The sequence below is a fragment of the Leucoraja erinacea genome, chromosome 1, assembly GCF_028641065.1.
Source record: "Leucoraja erinacea ecotype New England chromosome 1, Leri_hhj_1, whole genome shotgun sequence".
Taxonomy (NCBI): domain Eukaryota; kingdom Metazoa; phylum Chordata; class Chondrichthyes; order Rajiformes; family Rajidae; genus Leucoraja; species Leucoraja erinaceus.
The window spans coordinates 90,524,332-90,547,720 of NC_073377.1; the positions used below are offsets into that span (position 1 = coordinate 90,524,332).

The 23,389-nt window shown below is 41.8% G+C and overlaps 1 protein-coding gene across 2 annotated transcripts in view; it reads right to left on the reverse strand.

Moving 5' to 3' along the window:
- Positions 1–23,389, reverse strand: part of cpeb2 (cytoplasmic polyadenylation element binding protein 2) — a 116,889-nt gene that overhangs the window by 52,257 nt on the left and 41,243 nt on the right. For both annotated transcript variants that reach the window (XM_055638827.1, XM_055638828.1), the window contains exon 4: positions 3,269–3,319. In XM_055638827.1, coding sequence (XP_055494802.1) covers positions 3,269–3,319 — 51 coding nt within the window. The remainder of the gene's footprint in view (positions 1–3,268; positions 3,320–23,389) is intronic.

Consider the following 23,389-nt stretch of genomic DNA (forward strand, 5'->3'; position numbering starts at 1 on the left):
TATGCCCTCTAGTTTTAGCCTCACTTACCCTGGGGAAAAAATATTTGGCGATTCACCTTATCTGTGGCCCCATGATTTTATGAACTTCTACAACTTCTGCTATGCTCTAGGGGAATAAAGCCCCATCCTATCCACCCTCTCCTTTTAACTCAAGCCTTCCAGGCACGTAACAGGCTTAAGTATTTTTTTTGCTCCCTTTCTAGTTTAATGACATCGTTCCTATACCAGGATGACCACAAGTGTACATGGTAATCCAAATGTGGTTTTAACAATGTCTTAAACAGCTGTAATACGGCTTCCAAATCCTATACTCAATACCCCAATAGATGAAGGCATGCATACCAAATGCATTCTTCATCAACCTGTCCATCAGTAGTGCTGCTTTCATGAAACTATGTACCCGCACCCACAGGGTCTCAGTTCTATAACACTTTCCAAGAGGTCTACGGTTTACTGCACAAATCCTGCCCTCGTTTGTCTTATCAAAATGCAACACATTATATTCAACACCTTATATGCAACATTTTACAATCTTGCAGAGTTTATGTAGTGGGAGTGGCGGCGCTGCCTTGCAGCTGCGTCTCGCCTGTAGTCCGTTGTCTTTTCTGTTTTTTGTTTTCTCTTGTCCCGTTTTTGCGGTTTATTTTGGTTTATTTGGTTGGGTATGTGTGTGGGGGGGGGGGGGGGGGGGGGGGGGGGTAACATGGTTTTTGACTCTTCCTTCGGGGGGGGGATGTGACCTTTCCTGCCGTATCCCCCGTCTCCGTGTCCGTCTGCGCTGAGGCCTATCGCGGAGTTGGCGGCCTCCAACTGCGACCGACCTTGAGGCTGCGGAGGCAGAGCCAGGACTTACCAGCCGACTTCGGGGCTGTGGTTGCGGTGCGACCCAACTTCCGACCCGACTTTGGAGCCTCGGAGGCTCGGCCGCGGACCGTTGGACGACATCATCGGGAGCTCGAGTTCTGTTTTCCGGAGCTCCCGCAACGACAGCTGCGTCCGCTGGACTGGAGGGCAGCAGCTTCGGCAGCTTCGATCGCCCCGGGCCGCGGAGTTTGAACCGGCCCGTTTGTGGAGCACGGATTCAGCCGCGGGACTTACTTACCATCACCCGGCGGGCCACAACATCGGAGGCTTGGATTGCCTCAGCGCAGAGGGAGAGCAAGGAGGGAAGAGACAATGACTTTGCGACTTGGGCTGTGTTGAGTGTTTGTTATTTATTCTATGTTATGACTGCAGGCTAGACCATTTGTGTTGTGTTGTGATGCGTTTACCTTGTTTACCGGAGGGACTAAAGATGGAAATTAGCTACAATCTTGCGTATTACATGTAAATGTTTATTAATAAATAAATAAATCACAAATTACAACTGAATTAAATTATATTTGCTTTTCCTTTGCCCATTAGCCAAGTTTAGTTTAGAGATACAGCGCAGAAACAGGTCCTTCAGCCCACCGAGTCCGCACCGATCAACGATCCCTGCACATTAACAATATGCTAGTATCCTAACAAGGACAATTTTAATATCCTAATCCTAATTAGGACTATCCCCAATAAGGACAATTTTACACTTACACCAAGCCAATTAACTTGCATACCTGTACGTCTTTGGAGTGTGAAAGGAAAACCCACGCGGTCATGGGGAGAACGTACGTACAAACTTCATACAGACATCACCCGTAGTTGGGATCAAACCCGGGTCTCTGGCGCTGTGAGTGCTGTAAGGCAGCAACTCTACCGCTGCACCACCCTGGCCGCCCATTGATCAAGATCATATCGTAATCTTAGATAACCTTCATTATAGCTCTCAGAACCTAACATTAAATTAAGATGGTTGAAATCAGATCATGAATTGTTAAGCTTTTTTGCTCTTAATATCTTAACATAGTACTCACAACATTTGCTTTTTATTTTTTATACGGCCAGTACATGCAGTCTTATTGCATAATAGACATAGTATTCTCACCAAGGCTTGAGGAGGAGAGAAAACAGGAAATTTCTAAACTATTAGCTTAAAGTCAGCAGTAGGAAAGGAATGTTATAACTGAACACTTTGGGCTGGATCTTGAATAATTAAGAGATGCCCATACAGGAAGGAGATAGAGCCTAATAGCTTGGCGTCAAGACAACAACCTCTCCCTCAATGTTTGTAAAAAAAAAAAAAAAGAGCTGGTTATCGACTTCAGGAAGCAAGGTGGATTACATGCCTCAGTGTACATCAATAGTGCTGAAGTGGAGACAGCTGAGAGCAATCACCAAAATGCCCTGGTCCAACCACAAGAAAGCACACCCACGCTTCTACTTCCTTGGACGATCAAGGAAATTTGGCATGTTTTCAATAACTCTTTCTAATTCCAAAAGAAGCACAACTGATATGTACAAAGCCGCAATAAATTGCAGGGTTATGGGCGCTGCCTGGTCCATGACACAAACCAGCCACCACCCTGCACCCTCTCTCATCAACCCAATCTATACTTCACACTCGTTTGGGAAATCAGACATCATAACCAAGGCCCATTCATACACTGGTCATTCTCTCCTCCTCTCTCGTGTTAGGCAGAACATACAAAAAGCTTGCTAGCACATACTACCAGATTTAAAAATAGCTTATTCCCTGCTATTAGCAGACTCTTGAACAGACCCACCATAAGACAAGGATGGATTCTTGATCCTCCAACCTTCCTTGTTGGTAAGTCTTAAAATAATAGTGCATCGTTGAGGGCCCTAAATGGCTCTCAGTAGGTAACCACTGTGGTGTTTCATCAAGTAGAGAAACACCTTAAATACCTCATGTTACTTGATCAATTTTCTGACTGTTAATTATCTGCCTTCAATTATACAGAAAAGCTTTTTGCCAAGTTATTTTATGAAGTACTTTTGCTCTGCACAACCCTTTCTTTCTAAATCCTAATTCTGGCTTTGTTCTTAATTATAGATTCTACCGATGCAGTGGGCAGAATGCACTGCTTGATATTATTCATATTTTTTCCAAATGACCAAAATTTACTCGATGAAGGCAATATTACGATGTATAGATAAATGAACCAAAACACAGGATAACAAACCATTCCATTAGAAATCAGGTTCAAGACTAAAAGCCGAGTCATGTGCACAATATTTTTATATATAATGCTGCTGCATGTTAACACTAGATTGAACTTTTATTAGTTGACCATTGCACCTCATGTGAGATGTTTGATGGTCTGGAAATGAGTGAGGTTTCCAATATCAGCAATGGAAGAAAATAATGCATTACTGATTAAAGACTTACCATTAAGCATCAGAAAATTGTCAGTTCCTGGATGGGGATATCCTAAACGACCTGGAAAAGAGAGGATAGCATAATTAAACATTTTTAAATGAAAGAAAAGCAAAAATTGCAAGATTATCTCTTGTTAACCCTTGAAGAAATGTTAGGGGAATAAAAACAGGGATATTTCCAGCATCGATTAGAATCTGAACTTGTTTTAAAAGACGCCGGGACATGATGTTCGTGTGTGTGTGTGTGTGTGTGTGTGTGTGTGTGTGTGTGTGTGTGTGTGTGTGTGTGTGTGTGTGTGTGTGTGTGTGTGTGTGTGTGTGTGTGTGTGTGTGTGTGTGTGTGTGTGTGTGTGTGTGTGGCCGCAGGCCCCCCCCCACCCCCCGCTGAGGGGACGGGACCCAACCACTTGGTCTAGTGTAACTGTAAAATCTTGACTTAATACTGAACTCTTTTCATGAGGCAAGAGTTTAATTGATACCTCCAAAATTTCACCAGACTATTTACCTCTGACCCATTTCAATACTCCAACAACCACAATCATTTAATAGATTCAATATATTTCTGGAAATATTACATTTTAATACCAAAAAACCAGTTTGCAGGGAATATAAAAACTGACTGTAAATGCTTCTTTAGATGTGTAAAAAGGAAAAGATTAGTGAAACCAAATGTAGGTCCCTTACAATCAGAGACAGGTGAATTTATAATGGGAAACAAGGCACTGGCAGAACAATTAAACAAGTACTTTGGTTCTGTCTTCCCTTTGGAAGGCACAAACAATTTCCCAGAAATACTAGGGGACTGAGGATCTAGTGGGAGGGAGGAACTGAAGTGAATCCACATTAGTCAGGGAATGGTGTTAGGTAAACTGTTGGGACTGAAGGAAGATAAATCCCCAGGGCCTGATGGTCTGCATCCCAGAGTACTCAAGGAGGTGGCCCTAGAAATTGTGGATGCATCGGTGATCATTTTCCAATGTTCTCTCGACTCTGGATCAGTTCCTGTGGACTGGACGGCTGGAACTGCACTTTTTAAGAAAGGAGGGATAGAGGAAACGGAGAATTATAGGCCACTTAGCCTCACATCGGTGGTGAGAAAGATGCTTGAGCTTGCACACTTACTAATCATGCATTGTACTTCCTCATCAAAATCATTGATATAGACCACAGACAACAATGGGACCAGCACTGATCCGAGGCACACACCACTAGCCACAGGCTTCCAGTCCGAAAGACAACCTTCCCCCATGATCTTTTGTTTTCTACCCTGAATCCAATTCTGTACCCAGCTAGCTTGATCTAATCTTCCAGAACGGCCTACAATGCAGAACCTTATCAAAAGCCTTGCTGAAGTCCATATAGATAATGTCTGCAGCCATGCCCTTAATCTTTTGGTTACTTCTTAAAAAAAAATCGTAATCCGATTCGTAAGACACAATCTCCCATATACAAAACCATGCCAACTTCCCTAATCAGTCTTTGTCTATTCAAATACATATCCGATAGAATTTTAATTATCCCAGGAGGGAAATTGATCTGCCAACAGTCATAAAAACACAAAATACATGAATCATGAAATTAAAGTGACGAGTGGAAAGGATTGGGGATGTGTAAAGATTGGGGGTGTGGGGGGGGCAGAGTAGGTCTACCCCACAACAGAAGAAGGAGTTGGCCTTTGATAGCTACAGGAAAGAAGGATCTGTGGCGTTCTGTCCTGCATCTTGGTGGAACCAGTCTGTTGCTGAAGGTTGACCCGTGTGTCATGGAGAGGGTGAGCTGTATTCTCCAGGATGCTCCGCAGTTTGAGCAGTACTCTCCCCTCCAAGATCACCTCCCACAAATCCACTCAGCCCCAAGTACAGAGCCAGCCTTCCTGATGAGTTTGTTGATCCTATTGACGTCCGTGGCCTTTACCCTGCTGCCCCAGCACAGGGCAGCAAAGAAGATGGCACTAGCTACAGAGAGTGGTGGCGGTGTGGAATGAGCTCCCAGTGGAAGTGGTGGAGGCAGGTTCATTGGTATCATTTAAAATAAATTGGATAGGCATATGGATGAGAAGAGAATGGAGGGTTATAGTACGAGTGCAGGCAGGTGGGACTAAGGGGAAAAAAATTGTTCGGCATGGACTTGTAGGGCCGAGATGGCCTGTTTCCGTGCTGTAATTGTTATATGGTTATATGGTTATAGCTACCACCGATTGGTAGAACATCTGCAACATATTACTGCCTTCCCAAAAAGCACAGCCGGCTCAGTCCCTTCTTGTACAGGGCCTCAGCATTCCTGGGCCAGTCCTGTTTACTGTCCAGGTACACTCCAAGGTATTTGTACTAATCTTTTATATATAATCCCTCAGAATCCTCTACTGTAGTTTACCTACCACAGATGTTAGACTCACTGGTCTATAGTTCCCAGGCTTTTCCATGCAGCCCTTCTTAAAAAATGGCAACATTTGCCACCCTCTAGCCATCTGGTATCTCATTTATCTCCAATAATGAAAATATGTTGTGGATACGTGGGTACAAATTTGGATTATCAGCTATAATTACATTGAATGGCAAATTAACTCATAAGGGCCAAATGGCCTACTCTTGCAGATAGATTTCATCTTTTGCTGCCATGAGCTGGCAGAACATAAGGGATTTGGAAATCCATGTGTGTACCAAAAATCAGAAATCTAAAACATAATGCAATAATGTCATTGCATCTATCTGCTCTGTCACAGTACTAATGCAAAGACACTATGGATGCTTTTAAATCCCTCAGTTTTACCAGAGGGTGGATGGTGTGTTAAGGGCCTGTCCCACTTGGCCGTCATTTACGCGACAGGCCGGTAGTGACTGACGGGCGACTGTCACTTGCGTCATCATGCGTCAGCACAGCCGTCTGGAGCGTGTGACGTCATTTGAATACCCAGTTTATGATATTTACCCAGTTCATGATATTTATGGTGATTTTCTAAAGAGGTGACGTAACCAATTTTCTAAAGTGATTTTCTAAAATGGTCCCGTTTCTTGAGTGGTGCTAGCAATTGGAAAACAGCAGATGTAATGCCCCTATTCAAACAAAAAGTGAATGAAAAGTAGCAAGCTGCAGACCAAATTAATCTGTAGGAAGGAACTGCAGATGTTGGTTTAAATTGAAGATAGATACAAAATGCAGGAGTAACTCGGTGGGACAGGCAGCATCTGTGGAGAGAAGGAATGGACGATGTTTCAGGTCGAGACTCTTCTTCAGTCTGAAGAAGGGTCTCAAACCGAAACTTCACCCATTGATTCTCTCCAGAGATGCTGCCGGTCCACTGAGTTACTCCAACATTTTGTAGCACTTATCTAGTTTGCTCTTCCATTTCTATATTGGTATGTAACCTTTCAGGAATCTGTGTGCAAGGATTTCCAGCTCGTTCTGAATACAAACATCTGCCAACCCCTCAATTTCTCATTCCTCATGTGAATTGCCTGTTGCCAAAGATTGCCAACATTCCCATTGTTCTGAAAATGCAAAATAATTATCCACAATGTACTCTTAAATCGCGCGCACTTATATCCATCATGCGTAAAAGGCGGGCCGACTGCGTATGGGTGGCGCGCTGCGGCGAATGGTTATGCACGGTGACGTAATCATGCATCACCACGCACTACAGATACGAGGTCAGGATACCGCGCGCAACTCCACACTCCACGCCTCTCCATGCGCCCATCCCGCGCTACCCACACACTACCTGCGCGTCACAACGCGACAACCACATTTTTGGAGGTCGCGTAAATGGCGGCCAAGTGGGACGGGCCCTTTAATGTCAGCAGTGCTCCTTTAACTGATCCCGTCGCAAGTAGCACACGCTTTGCATATTAAAAAGCCCAGCAGAATTTTAATATCTCTACTGGAGAGAGATGCAAGGTCTTTGACAGCTACTGAGCTGACAAAGAATATGCTGACAGCAGGGCCTAAGAGCTTAGACAAGGGCTAAAGCCTACTCACTGCCAAAGTCCACCCCATTAGAAGCTTGCCGGATATGGCCCTCGGTCTGGACAATGCGAGTGCAAGTGGACTTCAAGGTTAATATGACTTGGCTCAGAATTACTTATTGTGCGGGATACATTGCTGTACCAACATTGCTATACCAACAATGCCCTTTTATTCAATCACTCACAGAAAAGAGTAACCCATGCCACGATTGTATATAGTCTAACATATATCCAAATTAAACTGCGTTCACTGGTTAAATGAAACTGTAGAGAAACTGTAGTTTCTGAACATTTAAACTGATGTTTAAAATGAAGTTATACTGCAAATTTGGTGATCCATAAACCACCTAGAAATTATTAACAGGAACAGCACTCAGAAGATAAAAAATATTCAGGAAATGCAGTGTTAAAATGAAACGGAGAATTCATTAAAATACTAGCCAACAATCATGAATACCATGCCCTTGACCCAAGTATAAAGGAACACAGATCAGCTTCTTAATCTTAATTCCTTCATCACAAATTCTGTTATACAAAGCTCTTGGAACCTGTTACAATAGAATAAAGCCTTTTTTGTTGCATTTGCCCACATTCCCTTCCTCTTTCATCACTGATAACAATTTACGCATTTGCAGATCAACAAGCACCAAATTTCCCTACGTGCTTTTTAAATTTGTATACTAAATAATAGTCCTAACCTCATTTACAAATAAAATGATTTCAAATGAATGTAATTTTTTTTTAAAGCGGGTTTCCAATTAATTCAATGATTTCATTGAAATTAGGATTGAACACAAAAAAACCTGGCAAATTTAATTTGGCTAATTACCATTCATTCAGTCTACTTTCAATCAAAGTAGTGAATAATGTTTCCTAGTGCTATACCATGGCACATCCTCATCAATAAACTGCTCAATGATGCCCAGTTTAAATTTCACCAGGACCTTTTCATATATGTATTTAAATCGAGGTCCCAATGAATTAAAGATGCATTGCATTTGACCGAATTTGCAATAAAAAAGACAGGACGGCAGACCTCAATGGGCTCTAAGTAAAATGGCTCTTACTCTCAAAGATTGGCTTCTCCCAGCTCCAATATATTTCAGGAGGAAATCATATCTTTCAGCTTCTTCATCATTTATTTTCTTTCCATCATTCAGCGAGTGGTTGGTTATGTCAGATTCAGATTCAATTTTAATTGTCATTGTCAGTGTACAGTACAGAGACAACGAAATGCATTCATATGTTCACTGATAATTGTGTAATATTCAATTCCCTCAACTTCACGGCAATTCAATTAGTCGTTACCTAATGTACCTAATGAGGGAGTGCAGAGAAGGTTCACCAGACTGATTCCTGGGATGTCAGGACTGTCTTATGAAGAAAGACTGGATAGACTTGGTTTATACTCTCTAGAATTTAGGAGATTGAGAGGGGATCTTATAGAAACTTACAAAATTCTTAAGGGGTTGGACAGGCTAGATGCAGGAAGATTGCTCCCGATGTTGGGGAAGTCCAGGACAAGGGGTCACAGCTTAAGGATAGGGGGGAAATCCTTTAAAACCGAGATGAGAAGAGCTTTTTTCACACAGAGAGTGGTGAATCTCTAGAACTCTCTGCCGCAGAGGGTAGTTGAGGCCAGTTCATTGGCTATATTTAAGAGGGAGTTTGATGTGGCCCTTGTGGCTAAGGGGATCAGAGGGTATGGAGAGAAGGCAGGTACGGGATACTGGGTTGGATGATCAGCCATGATCATATTGAATGGCGGTGCAGGCTCGAAGGGCCGAATAGCCTACTCCTGCACCTAATTTCTATGTTTCTATGTTTACATACAGCATGACCTGATAACATTCAGACATAGGCTGGGCTAATAAATAACAAGTAACAATTGTTGCACAGAAATACCAGGCAAAGAGCATCTCCATCAAGAGTCTAGCCACCACTCCCTGATATTATCAGAAACCCACACCATCAACATGTTAGATATTACCTGCAGCAAGAAACAACTGCATCAGTCTCAAAAATAAAAATAAGAGCAGGGCAGATGATTATGCACAAAGGCCTTGATATTTCAAAACCTTTCAATCATCCACAAGGCACAGGACCTGAGAGTACTTCACTTTCCTGGATGGGGACGATCCAATGACACTAAAGAGGTTTTACACCTTCCCAGGCAAAGGAGCCTATTGAATAACATCAGATCTACCACCTACACATTAATTTCCTCTACCACTGGTAATCAGTAGCTACATTTTTGTCCCATCTGCAAAACAGACTGCAGTCACTTGTCTGGGCTATTCTGACAGTATCTTCTATAACAATAGGGTGATTTCACTAAAGGTCACTGGAGCGTGGATCCGCACCCACGTGACCAAAATTCTCAGGTGGAGGATATGCTATCCATCCGGTACATGTTAGTGGATGGGAAAAATCGCATTTTCCCACCCGTTAAAAACATAGAAAACGGCGAGGTTGAGAGCTGCAATTTACTGTGCCAGTCGGGGTGACTGAGGCACAGCTACCTAGATTTACAGGGGAAAAAAAAGATAGCAAGTAAGGTAAATTCAAGAGGGAACTGAAGGTGCCTATCCACCGGAAGTCAGGAGCCGACAATTGCCGAGGATATTTAAAGGTCCAAAATATCGGGAAATATCGCGTTTTCCCGCTGAATTTCATCAAAAGTAAGGCATTATATACTTTTTTATCTTTATTCATTTGTTAGATGAGAATTTTTAAAAGTGAAAAATCACTCAGTAAAAGTTCAAAATCGGCCATGGTTCTCAGGTTGGTTTTAACATGCAAAATCAAAACGCCTCTGAAGCTGCATTTACCATTTAAATAATGATAAACTATCAATGCCTGCACAATCACCCAAACAACTTATGTATTAATTGGGTGAATGTGCAGGCTTTAAACAAGAAATAATAAAATGTCCTAATTTTGTCCAACTGACAGCTGATAATTATCACATTCCTTAGCTTGCATCTGAGTGAAATTTATTTAAAAATGCATTGATAGTTTATCATTATTTAAATGGTAAATGCAGCTTCAGAGGCGTTTTGATTTTGCATGTTTAAACCAACCTGAGAACCATGGCCGATTTTGAACTTTTACTGAGTGATTTTTCACTTTTAAAAATTCTCATCTAACAAATGAATAAAGATAAAAAAAGTATATAATGCCTTACTTTTGATGAAATTCAGCGGGAAAACGCGATATTTCCCGATATTTTGGACCTTTAAATATCCTCGGCAATTGTCGGCTCCTGACTTCCGGTGGATAGGCACCTTCAGTTCCCTCTTGAATTTACCTTACTTGCTATCTTTTTTTCCCCCTGTAAATCTAGGTAGCTGTGCCTCACAGTCACCCCGACTGGCACAGTAAATTGCAGCTCTCAACCTCGCCGTTTTCTATGTTTTTAACGGATGGGAAAATGCGATTTTTCCCATCCACTAACATGTACCGGATGGATAGCATATCCTCCACCTGAGAATTTTGGTCACGTGGGTGCGGATCCACGCTCCAGTGACCTTTAGTGAAATCACCCTATAAAGTGCACCATCAGGACAGAGTCAGCAGAGTCAACACTCTCATATTCAGGGGCTGTCCCACTACGGCAACCTGATTGGCAAGTTTAGAAGAGTTTGAAAAAATGTCATGTAGAAGACCTCCTTCGACTATGTTGAAGACTAGCTTCAGGAAAATTGGACACCGAATAGTGGAGAGTGAAGACTACCTCCTTCGACACTCCCTTCGACTATGTTGAAGACTATCTACAACTACCTTTGATTACCTTCGACTACCCTCGATTACCTACAAATAACATGCCGACCTACTTCGACTAAACCTACGAGTAAAAAGAGCATTGATTTTCTCCATGGCGACCTTTTTTTACTAGCGGGCACTTTTCAACATGTTGAAAAATATGCCGCGGCCTAACTGAGGCCTCAAGTACACGAGAACGACCCTCGAGCATTAAGGAGAGTAACAAAGACCTACTAGGACCTCCTGTCGACCCTGCTGCGAGTACGAGTCAAGGGCAAACTCGCCAGAACTCGCGGATTAGGTCGCCGCAGTGGGACAGCCCATTTCCTCTCCAAGTAGCAGACCCCCTCAATACAGTGGTTTCACATATTGCTAAGTCCCTACTCAAATAAAATGAGAATGCATTCATTAAATGGGCTAAAGCAGTGCAACAAGGCTCAATGCCACCCCTTCAAGTATAATTATCCAATGTAATAAATGCTGGCCTAGCCAGATCCTGATACATGATTGCACAAAAAAGAAAATGCAACAAAGTGATTAGAAAAGCATTCAAAGTCCATTTATTGAACATTACTATCAAATTGATGGCAAAATTAACTTGCATATAAAAACCCGTAAAATCTATGCTCAAAATGAAGATTCACCTTGTTCATTTTTAAAATGCCTACAAACCATCGACAAGAAAACAAACCATAATTTATTTATCCTCCAGCTGATGGTCATGTTTGGGTTCTACTAGAAACTATTTAGCGCCGGACCTCATTACAGTGTTGCCTTAAACGTGAATCAAAATATTTGAATTCTAAGGGTGAGATGGTAACAACTACCCTTGAAATGAATGCCACTTTGATACAGTCTGACATCAAGGAGCCCCAGAACAAAGAAAGGCAATTGTTGTCGTCAGGGCTGAAATGTATCAGTCCGTATTGGTTCCAATCACCTTCAGCCTTTTTATTAGCTTTCTTCCTTCCTCATTTCTGATCGGAAATAGATACATATTGATGATGGCAATTCTTTGTTCCTTTCATGACTCCTCAAAACAAAAGAGGCCATGATTACATAAAACAAATCTGGATAATCATCAAACTTAAATTGATAAACTACAAGGAGGAGGAGATTGACCATCTCCAACAGGGGAAAGAAGTAACAATCATAACACAGATGTTCAGTGATAATGTTCTTATTTACCAACATCCTAATGCAGGGTTGGGGTAAGAGAAGGGGTCATAATTGGTTAAAAACATCTGAATCCACCACATAAATATGAGAATATGAAAAAAGCTGTGTAACCTGTAGCAAAGCATTTCCACCATTTATGTTGTCAGGAAGGAGTGAGGTGCAATACTACCCTATTGTCTTGTTGAGTGCAACTATAACACCAACAAAGTTCAACACCATCCAGGATGAATTCTATTCACTATCTCAAACCGTACCATCTGCCAGAATCACCTCACGTTGTTGCATGTACTATTCACACAATGCACAGCTCAACTCAAAGCTTCTATAAATACATCCCACAGACCCATGACCTCTTACCACGTGACAGACCAAGGTCAGTGAACACATAATCTCCAAATTCGCGTGCATGTCATTTACCTGTCTGGATTGTAAATATGTAATCACTCCTTCATTGCCACTTAGTTATAATATTGGATCTCCACTCCCATCATCAGTGGTTATACCTTCATCACACATGAGTGTAATGGTTCAAAATGCAATTCACCACTACCTGCTCATGACCAACCTGGAATCACCAATCAAAGTTGGCCTTGCCGGATGATCCCACATTCACTAAATAAACATAAAAGCTGATAAATTTCATATTCTATTAGCATTTGCTGCGGTTCACACCCTATATATTATCGCCATCGGCTATTATTAGAAAGCTGGAATGTGTTATTTCATAATATTTCATTTTTCATATAATATACATGCACAATATCCATATGTTACAAAGAATAATCATGACTTGCCCTTTTTGCAAAATAGTTTTGCAACTATTTTCATTTGAATTGCTTTGCACATGAAATGCTTTGTTTGTTCATACCCAGCTTCTAATCAGGGTATTGAGTCCACATTGTTTAGTAACTCAAAACTTAGGACATAGGCTCAACATTCCATTGGCTTTCATTCTCAACCGCAACTACACAACATAAAAGATGCACTGTTTCTGTTTGTTTCAACTCTCTACTTGAAGATTAGGTTGTAAACAAATTCTAAGCGAGAGAATAAGATCTTTGTCTTTTGTCAGCGACTTTCACCAAGTTAAAACAAAACAGCCTTCACAGAACCTATTCTAAATCTTCTTGTCAGTGTTTTGAAAAAAAACATTTATTAAAATACTTTCACAAAAGTAGGTAACTATACAGTTTTAAGCAATTCTCTTTGTTGAAGTAAATATTGAAATGGCCAACTAATTTATGTCAGCGCATTACATTTGTCCAGAGATAGTCAAATTCCAATATGAACCTTTTGTCATGAATCTGCTACCACTTCTGCATCTTTTAGCACAAAAAAATTAAGTTAGTTTGGGAAGGAAACGATAAAGATCAGGACCCAAAGTTATGCCATTCATGACTTGACTTGCTTTATTTTATAACCAACCAAGAAGAAAATACAAGAGTTCTAAACACATTGAGATATTCATAGTCGTATGTCTAGGATCTGTTTCAAAATGTTGATACCAGCTTTTGAAAAGTGGCTATTTTGCATCATCACTTTTGTCTCCTGCTTGCTCTTCAGCTGAGCATTTTGTAGAGGGTAATAGAATCAGGCAAAAACAACGCAATACTAAAAGTTGCCTGCAGCAGATAAAGGAAAATGCTTTATCTTCCCATGCTTCCCATATTTTAAGATGGTCCAGAAGTCTTCACAACCAATGTTTAAATGTTGTCACAATTGTAATTTCAGAGAGAGGTGAAGTGTAAACGGAATATGACTACCATTAAATCTAAAGCATTTCTGTACAAAATTTATTTTGCAAAAAGAGTTTGACAAAAGGTCGAGACCAGTGAGCAATCGAAAAAAACCCAAAAGATAAAACTAAAATAGTTGGACAAATGATGAACCAATGTATGCTTATCGTAAAATCCTTTACTACAACGTTTATCTACACTATTAACTCAACCTAGTCTCGATCTTCCCATTCTTTTACTTTCTCTCCTCTTCTCTGTTCTTTAGTGTACCACTGCACACTTACCTTAATGTCCGAATTTAATTATAGCCCTGCTTTGCCATACTATGTGCTATAACCTTACACTTGACATTACTATTCAACCACATCTACGTTGGTGAATCACTGTTGGTATTGTGACAAGGACCTCTTTGTTAGTTTAAGTAGGTTAACACACAAGAGAGAACTGCCAAAACAAAATGAGCAGGTTATTATTCACACAGGAAAATGAAGCCAATGGTTTAATACTTCAAGTACAGGAATAGACTTACTGACAGGAACATATTAGTAGCTAACCTCAGTCCTCAAAACAATATATTTAGTGAAATGTTTTAAACATTGTTTTTATCTTTGTGTTCCCAACTCTATGGAAGTTTCCACAAATATATTATCTAAAGGTCTAACACCATTCTTTTAAGTTCCCAACATAAAATCTGACCAAAGATATTCTTTGAAATTAAATCCTTGTTTGAATTTCATCTTGAGCCCATAAAAATGCCCACACTCCATTGTGATGCTGATCTCAGTGCTTAACTATTTGAAATTTTATTTTAAATCTTTTACTTTTGTAATAAATTTTCATTGAAACACTACACAAATATAACTATACTCCTGCCGTCTATTACTCAAGGTCATGATGACATTTCAATTCATGACCGCATCCCCTTGTTTAGAAAGTGCTTGTTTGTACATTTTTCCTTGAGTTCTCACAATCCAACTTCTGAAGTTTCATTCAAATTTATCCCACACACCCACTCTAAACTTTCAATTCTGATTACTTTGTTTTCCCTACCTTGCCTCATTCCTGTGTTTACACCGTGTTCTCCCAATGAATGGGCTCAAGGCTGTATTCATTAAAGAGATGTGGGCTCTACATTTAAATGGCCATCCCTAATAGCCACCAAGGTGACGGAGAGCTGTTTGCTTGAACTGCCGCTGTCCTCGAGGTGCAGCCACAATGCTGCTAGGGAGGGAGTTCCAAAATTCATACCCAGCAACAATGAAGCAATGGCAATATATTTCCACGTCAGAATAATGCGTAGCTTGAAAGGCAACGTGGGTGGTGGTGTTCTCAATCTTTTGAAATCTTTGCCTTGCTGGTTGGACGAGGTCATGGGTTTTGTAAGGCTCCCCCAATATGGGAAGGTGGCTACTTCATCTGAGATTTCTTGCAGAGATTATTGGAGAGTGCTGTTGTTCAACATCTGCAGTTGGTAAAAGAGCAATTTAGAAATGCAAGGTCCATTCTTTCATTTACTTCAGTGAATGAGTTGATGACAGAGCTTCCAAATGTGCACCTTGTGACAACGCCCTTGGAGGTCGCTCTGGTCCTTTTAACTGGTTGACAGGCCCGGAGGCACCAATCCCCAGCATCATTGGCAACAGCTGAGTCCAATTAGCTGCTATTGGTTGGCCACTTGCACCTTGTCAGCCTACTCTCTATAAAACCTAGGCATTCAAGCCAGAGATAGAGACTGCGAGAAGAGAGAGACCGTGAGAAGAAAGAAGAAAGAGAAAATGGAAGAAACCAGAAAGAAAAGAAGGAGCACAAGGAAGGGAAACCAAATCTCCCTCCTTGTTGTGTTCCCGTTGCAAAGTTTGAGGAAGACTGAGCCACTGGGAGAGGCCCGAGACCACCAGCACCACAATGTGGTCAAGACTGGACTGCCAGGAAAGAAGCCCTAGCCCGCCAGTGCCTTCCATCTGAGGCCAAGACTGAGTGGCCGGGGAATGCCTAAGATGCCAGAACCTCATCTTGCCCACAGATAACGAGGGACTGCACCCAAACACATCCAGAGGCCAAACCTGTCCACCAGGATAATTTGGAGACGGCTGTGTTCTTCGAGCCCAAAGCTGGGCTGCCTGGAAGAAATCTCCTCCGTCAGCCACTCATCTCAAGGCAGTGGTGAACTGCGAGAAGCCTAAGATCATCACGCCTCCTCCTTCGCAGACCAGGCCTTAAGCTGAGGGGACAAGGCCGAGATTGCCAACGTCATTGCACACATGCTCTGACGAGGGGCAGTGACTCCATGTGATCCTGGACTTTCTTACCACTGTAAATTGAATAAACAACTTGAGTTTGCCCTGGTGCTAGTGTTGGTGTGGTCCTTGCCGAAACAGGTGACATTCCTGAATGCCATAAATCTATAAGCATCATTTGTGTTCTTGTCACATGTGATGGTCAAATGGTCTCCCGTTCTGTGGATTAGCAACACTCCAGCAGGATGTCTGTTAGATGAAAGTTACAAGAATTTAATAGGAAAATGATCAAACAAAGCATTGAAGCTATGACACAACCTTGTTTGACAGCAATCTGCCTTGATATTGTGCTAATGTGGAACTGTCAGTTAAGATCATATCTTGAATACTGTCATAAAAAAAGCTCAAGATAAAGAGTAGTTTCTGCAGTCAGCCAAATTTGACTCGTAGTGCTCCTTGTGTTTCTATTTGGAATTGTACAGTATGGTGAAGATCATGTCCATGGTGCTTCTAGCTGAGTCCACACTGGGATTCAGGGAGTAGCCCTCTGGCAACTGTGAAGAGGCTGATCCTAGTAATAACTTCCCCTGTGGAATGCAGGGAATTATTTGTAATTTCCACAATCAGAATGGTCTTTATGATTGTGGCATCACTGAAGCCCCCTGGCACACCTTTCTCTTCTGTCATGAGAGAAGAAGTTATACATATCTGACTGAAGGTGCTTTCTCCAATGATTTAGAATTCCAAAGGCATATGGCATATGCCGTTCAAATGGAGGTGTTGCTTCTATCAGCATCAGCCTGGATCCAAAATAACGGACAAATCTTGGAACAAAAACACAATATTAATAGTCTTAACCCTCAGAGAAACTGCTCTTCTCAGACAACATCTCACAGATAACCTGATGACTACCAATCAACAAGAGCTACAGTGTCGACACCAAGAGTACAGTTTCATAGCAAACGGATTTGAGTATAGGATTCATAGCAAAAGGTTTGAGTATAGGAGCAGGGAGGTTCTATTGCAGTTGTACAGGGTCTTGGTGAGACCACACCTGGAGTATTGCGTACAATTTTGGTCTCCTAATCTGAGGAAAGACATTCTTGCTATAGAGGGAGTACAGAGAAGGTTCATTAGAATGATTCCTGGGATGTCAGGACTTTCATAAGAAGAAAGACTGGATAGACTCGGCTTGTACTCGCTAGAATTTATAAGATTGAGGGGGAATCTTATAGAAACGTACAAAATTCTTAAGGGGTTGGACAGGCTAGATGCAGGAAGATTGTTCCCGATGTTGGGGAAGTCCAGAACAAGGGGTCACAGATTAAGGATAATGGGGGAATATTTTAGGACTGAGATGAGAAAAACATTTTTCACAGAGAGTGGTGAATCTCTGGAATTCTCTGCCACAGAAAGTAGTTGAGGCCAGTTCATTGGCTATATTTAAGAGGGTGTTAGATGTGGCCCTTGTGGCTAAAGGAATCGGGGGGGGGGGTATGGAGAAAAGGATACCCCCTGATCCTGAGTTGGATGATCAGCCATGATCATATTGAATGGCGGTGCAGGCTCGAAGGGCCGAATGGTCTACTCCTGCACCTATTTTCTATGGTTTCTATGTCCAAACTGTGGAACAGTCAATAATAATTTGCACTTGTGAAACATCTCTTCTGACAAGAATTTACCAGGACTGATTTGATGTGAATGATTAGGAGATCCATGAACATATTAAGCATAAATACAAAATATTCCTGGGTTGGAAGCATCACCACAGCTCAATAGAAAATAAATAGTTCGGGGCACTTAAATGTCAAAGTCCTGTATGGACCACCTGATCTAAATTACAGATGCTAGGTTGAATATCCAGCGACTCACCGATAACCGAGCTGCCAAGTTTTGTCAGAGCATTTCAGTAATCTCGTACCTGAAAATCGGTATTTTGCTGAGGAAATCAGTATTTTTACATGGTGCCATTTTGCTTTTTTTTTTTGCGCGGTCATACCCATGTAAGAGTACAAGAATGCATAACTTTGCTACCAATTGACATGTCTCTATGCACCTTAGTTGACAGTGTATTCATTGCCATCTGCTGTTTGAACGGCTGCTTACTGCTTTTAGCACCAGATGATGATGTAGAAACCATTTTTAATCCCTATTCTTTCTAATCTTGTTGCGTCTCGTCCCTTGACTCGCAACAGCTTTGCATCCACCACGCTACGTGGTATGCAACGCTCGCGAGCGCCCGTGAGGCCCCGACCAAAGATCAAAGGCGTAGTACGTCATGGGTCATTTTTGCGCCATCTTAATGTGCTCGCGATTACAGTCATGGCGTCCACATCTATAGCTCCCTGTGAGAGAGCGAGAGAGAGATGGGGAGTGGGAGTGAAAGACAGAGAGATTCCGCAAGAGATAGAGAGGGGGGGGAGGAAGAGAGAGGGAGAGATTCCAGCCTCTTAACCCCAAGCACCGTGGTTGATCAACGCTTACAAAAATAATCATCCAGATCTTGAAATTTAAAATACTAATAGATTTAATCTGCTATGATTTTTAGAGGTACAGTATGACTTTATAAAATCCTTACATTTTAAGATCTTAAGTCAATTCCACCGGGTTGTTACTTTTCCATTAGCAAGTGGTATGTTAATGAAACAGTAAGTCGGGCCGATCTCGGTTGTCTCACCTGACTCGTTGTTACGATTATCTATGGGCGGATTTTTAAAAAACCCCGTAATTAACGATGCAAAATCGTACTTCAGTATTCTTATCACATTTCCGTACGAAAATCCGTACTACTTGGCAGCTCTGCGATAACCAGTCTGGATTTTTTTTTTAAAGCAATGTTAAAGCCATTAACTGCCCAAAGCATTCAAGAACGAAACACTGAAGAACTGCACAACCATGGCTCCATCTTTGATGCAGTGTTCTTTGAATAGGAAAGTGAAATGACCTTTATATAAAAAAAAAAGGTTATTTCTCTGCCACAGAAGGCAGTGGAGGCCAATTCGTACAAGACAGTACTTTCAGCACCTCTTTGACCGTAACACTGACTGCTCTCAAGTTACTTCCATTGGTTGCCCCAAGTTCCTTCGTCCTTCTGTCTTTCTCCTCGGTAAATACAGAGGAGAAACTCATTGAGGACCCTGCCCATCTCATGTTGCTCCACAGAGTTGACTGCTTTGATTCCTGAGGGGTCCCACTCTTTCTCTAGTTACCCTTTTCCCCCTTATGTATTAATAAAATCCCAGGGTTGTCCTTAATGCTATCTGCCAATGCTATCTCCTGGCCCTTTTTGCCCTTCTGATTTATTTTTTTACTTTGCTCCTTAGTTCATGAAAGTCCTCCAGGGTTATACTTGATCCCAGCTGCCTAGACCTATCTTTTTATTCTTAACCAACGCCTATATTGCCCTCATCAGCCAAACTTCTTTATGTTTGCCTGTCTTGCCCTTCACATTAACAGGGACGTGCATACTCTGAGCTTTTGTCATCACACTTTTAAAACTATCCCACTTGGCAGACGTCACCCATTCCTTCCCTCCAGAGATGCTGTCTGACCCTCTGAGTTACTCCAGCATTTTGTGTCTGTAATGTATTCATGTTTATGTTAATGGGTTGGTGTTCAATATAAGCAGGGAATGTTGGGTAATAAATCTTTCTCTCATGATCCACGCAATCTGCGTGAAAGTTGTTATTCATTCTGTTGTCCGGAATATAACAAAATTGGCGACGAGGATGGGATAGAATTTGTGAACATCCTTTAAATACAGTGCAGGACTGTTTTGCAACATGCAGTGCAGGACTGTTTTGCAACATTTTAAACAGTAAATACGGAGTTGTGTCGCAGTTGTTTGCGAGCCGGACACGATAGGCCGCAGATCCTTCTGCGCAGGGGACTGTAGTTTAAAACAGAAGCTGTACAAATCGTAGAGCGTTTCTCTATGTTGTGTCTGCGCGGCAAGATGCCGTCCTTGGGATTGTATAAGATTTTTTTTTGTCGAGTTCTTCAAGCTGAATAGCCTTGGTACAGCTAAGTTTTAGGTGAATTGTTACACCAGAACAGACAGGAAATCAGGGTTTTTGAACGGAATTTAAAAAATAAAAAGAGAATGACACGATGGCAGTGTCCACGGACTACATTGGAAACCTTGGCACATTTGACAAGAGTGGAGAGTCGTTCAGCACCTATATAGAGAGAGCAAACATGTTTTCACGGCAAACAGCATAATGGAGATTATTGGCGAAGGAGAGATAGTGACTGAAAGAAATACAGCCGTTTGCAAACGCATGAAAGCGATTCTGCACACGGAAATCGGTCCAGAAGTGTACGGCACATTCGTGAATCTCCTTGCGCCCATAAAGGCAAAGGACGTGCCATTCAATGACATTATGAAGAAGTTGCGTCTCATCCCTTGACTCGCAACAGCTTTGCATCCACCACGCCACGTGGTATGCAACGCTCGCGAGCGCCCGTGTGGCCCCGACCAAAGATCAAAGGTGTAGTACGTCATGGGTCATTTTTTGCGCCATCTTAATGTGCTCTCGATTACAGTCATGGCGTCCACGTCTATAGCTCCCTGTGAGAGAGCGAGAGAGAGATGGGGAGTGCGAGTGAAAGACAGAGAGATTCCGTACGAGATAGGGGGGGGGGGAGGGAGAGAGAGAGGGGGGGGGAGAAGGAGAGAGAGAGAGATTCCAGCCTCTTAACCCCAAGCACCGTGGTTGATCAACGCTTACAAAAATAATCATCCAGATCTTGAAATTTAAAATACTTCCTTCTTATAACATAAAACTAGAGGTTGTACATAGAATGGACTACGGTATTACATAGTTGGCACCTAAAATTAGGTGCCACTATACTGTTTTGTGCTGTATTAACTTCTAATAAAATAAACAAAAAAAAAAAAAAATAAATAAAATTGGATTTTAAAATGTCCCAATGTTTAAAAAAAAAAAAAAAAAAAAAAAGAAATTTAAAATACTAATAGATTTAATCTGCTATGATTTTTAGAGGTACAGTATGACTTTATAAAATCCTTACATTTTAAGATCTTAAGTCAATTCCACCGGGTTGTTACTTTTCCATTAGCGAGTGGTATGTTAATGAAACAGTAAGTCGGGCCGATCTCGGTTGTCCCACCCGACTCGTTGTTACGATTATCTATGGGCGGATTTTTAAAAAAACCCGTAATTAACGATGCAAAATCGTACTTCAGTATTCTTATCACATTTCCGTACGAAAATCCGTACTACTTGGCAGCTCTGCGATAACCAGTCTGGATTTTTTTTTTAAAGCAATGTTAAAGCCATTAACTGCCCAAAGCATTCAAGAACGAAACACTGAAGAACTGCACAACCATGGCTCCATATTTGATGCAGTGTTCTTTGAATAGGAAAGTGAAATGCCCTTTATAAAAAAAAAAGTTTATTTCTCTGCCACAGAAGGCAGTGGAGGCCAATTCGTACACGACAGTACTTTCAGCACCTCTTTGACCGTAACACTGACTGCTCTCAAGTTACTTCCATTGGTTGCCCCAAGTTCCTTCGTCCTTCTGTCTTTCTCCTCGGTAAATACAGAGGAGAAACTCATGGAGGACCTTGCCCATCTCATGTTGCTCCACAGAGTTGACTGCTTTGATTCCTGAGGGGTCCCACTCTTTCTCTAGTTACCCTTTTCCCCCTTATGTATTAATAAAATCCCAGGGTTGTCCTTAATGCTATCTGCCAATGCTATCTCCTGGTCCTTTTTGCCCTTCTGATTTATTTTTTTACTTAGTTCATGAAAGTCCTCCAGGGTTATACTTGATCCCAGCTGCCTAGACCTATCTTTTTATTCTTAACCAACGCCTATATTGCCCTCATCAGCCAAGCTTCTTTATGTTTGCCTGTCTTGCCCTTCACATTAACAGGGACGTGCATACTCTGAGCTTTTGTCATCACACTTTTAAAACTATCCCACTTGGCAGACGTCACCCATTCCTTCCCTCCAGAGATGCTGTCTGACCCTCTGAGTTACTCCAGCATTTTGTGTCTGTAATGTATTCATGTTTATGTTAATGGGTTGGTGTTCAATATAAGCAGGGAATGTTGGGTAATAAATCTTTCTCTCATGATCCACGCAATCTGCGTGAAAGTTGTTATTCATTCTGTTGTCCGGAATATAACAAAATTGGCGACGAGGATGGGATAGAATTTGTGAACATCCTTTAAATACAGTGCAGGACTGTTTTGCAACATGCAGTGCAGGACTGTTTTGCAACATTTTAAACAGTAAATACGGAGTTGTGTCGCAGTTGTTTGCGAGCCGGACACGATAGGCCGCAGATCCTTCTGCGCAGGGGACTGTAGTTTAAAACAGAAGCTGTACAAATCGTAGAGCGTTTGTCAGGCTATCTCTATGTTGTGTCTACGCGGCTAGATGCCGTCCTTGGGATTGTATAAGATTTTTTTTTGTCGAGTTCTTCAAGCTGAATAGCCTTGGTACAGCTAAGTTTTAGGTGAATTGTTACACCAGAACAGACAGGAAATCGGGGTTTTTGAACGGAATTTAAAAAGTAAAAAGAGAATGACACGATGGCAGTGTCCACGGACTACATTGGAAACCTTGGCACATTTGACAAGAGTGGAGAGTCGTTCAGCACCTATATGGAGAGAGCAAACATGTTTTCACGGCAAACAGCATAATGGAGATTATTGGCGAAGGAGAGATAGTGACTGAAAGAAATGCAGCCGTTTGCAAACGCATGAAAGCGATTCTGCACACGGAAATCGGTCCAGAAGTGTACGGCACATTCGTGAATCTCCTTGCGCCCATAAAGGCAAAGGACGTGCCATTCAATGACATTATGAAGAAGTTGGAGGAGCATTTCAACCCAAAGCCTCGGGAAATTGCAGAAAGCTATAGATTTGGCACTAGAAACCAGAAGCAGAATGAGACAAGCAATCAGTACATTGTTGCCTTGAAAAACGTAACTTTGGAACCTTTCTCGGACGAGCATTACGCAACAGATTTGTTTCTGGTCTAATGGTCTTGTGGTCTAGTCAGACTTATGACCTCTCCAGATATTACATTCGGGAAAGCATGCAAGATTGCTACCACAATGTAGATGGCATCAAAGAATGCTCGCGAGTTTCGTCCACCACGGACTGCAGTGGCTGTTTACGGTCACAAGGCAGTGCCTATGGCCAAACCAAGAGGCGCTAAACCAAAACCAAAGTATGGCGGGGAGCCGAGTTCAGCCAGTTGTTATCGTTTCACT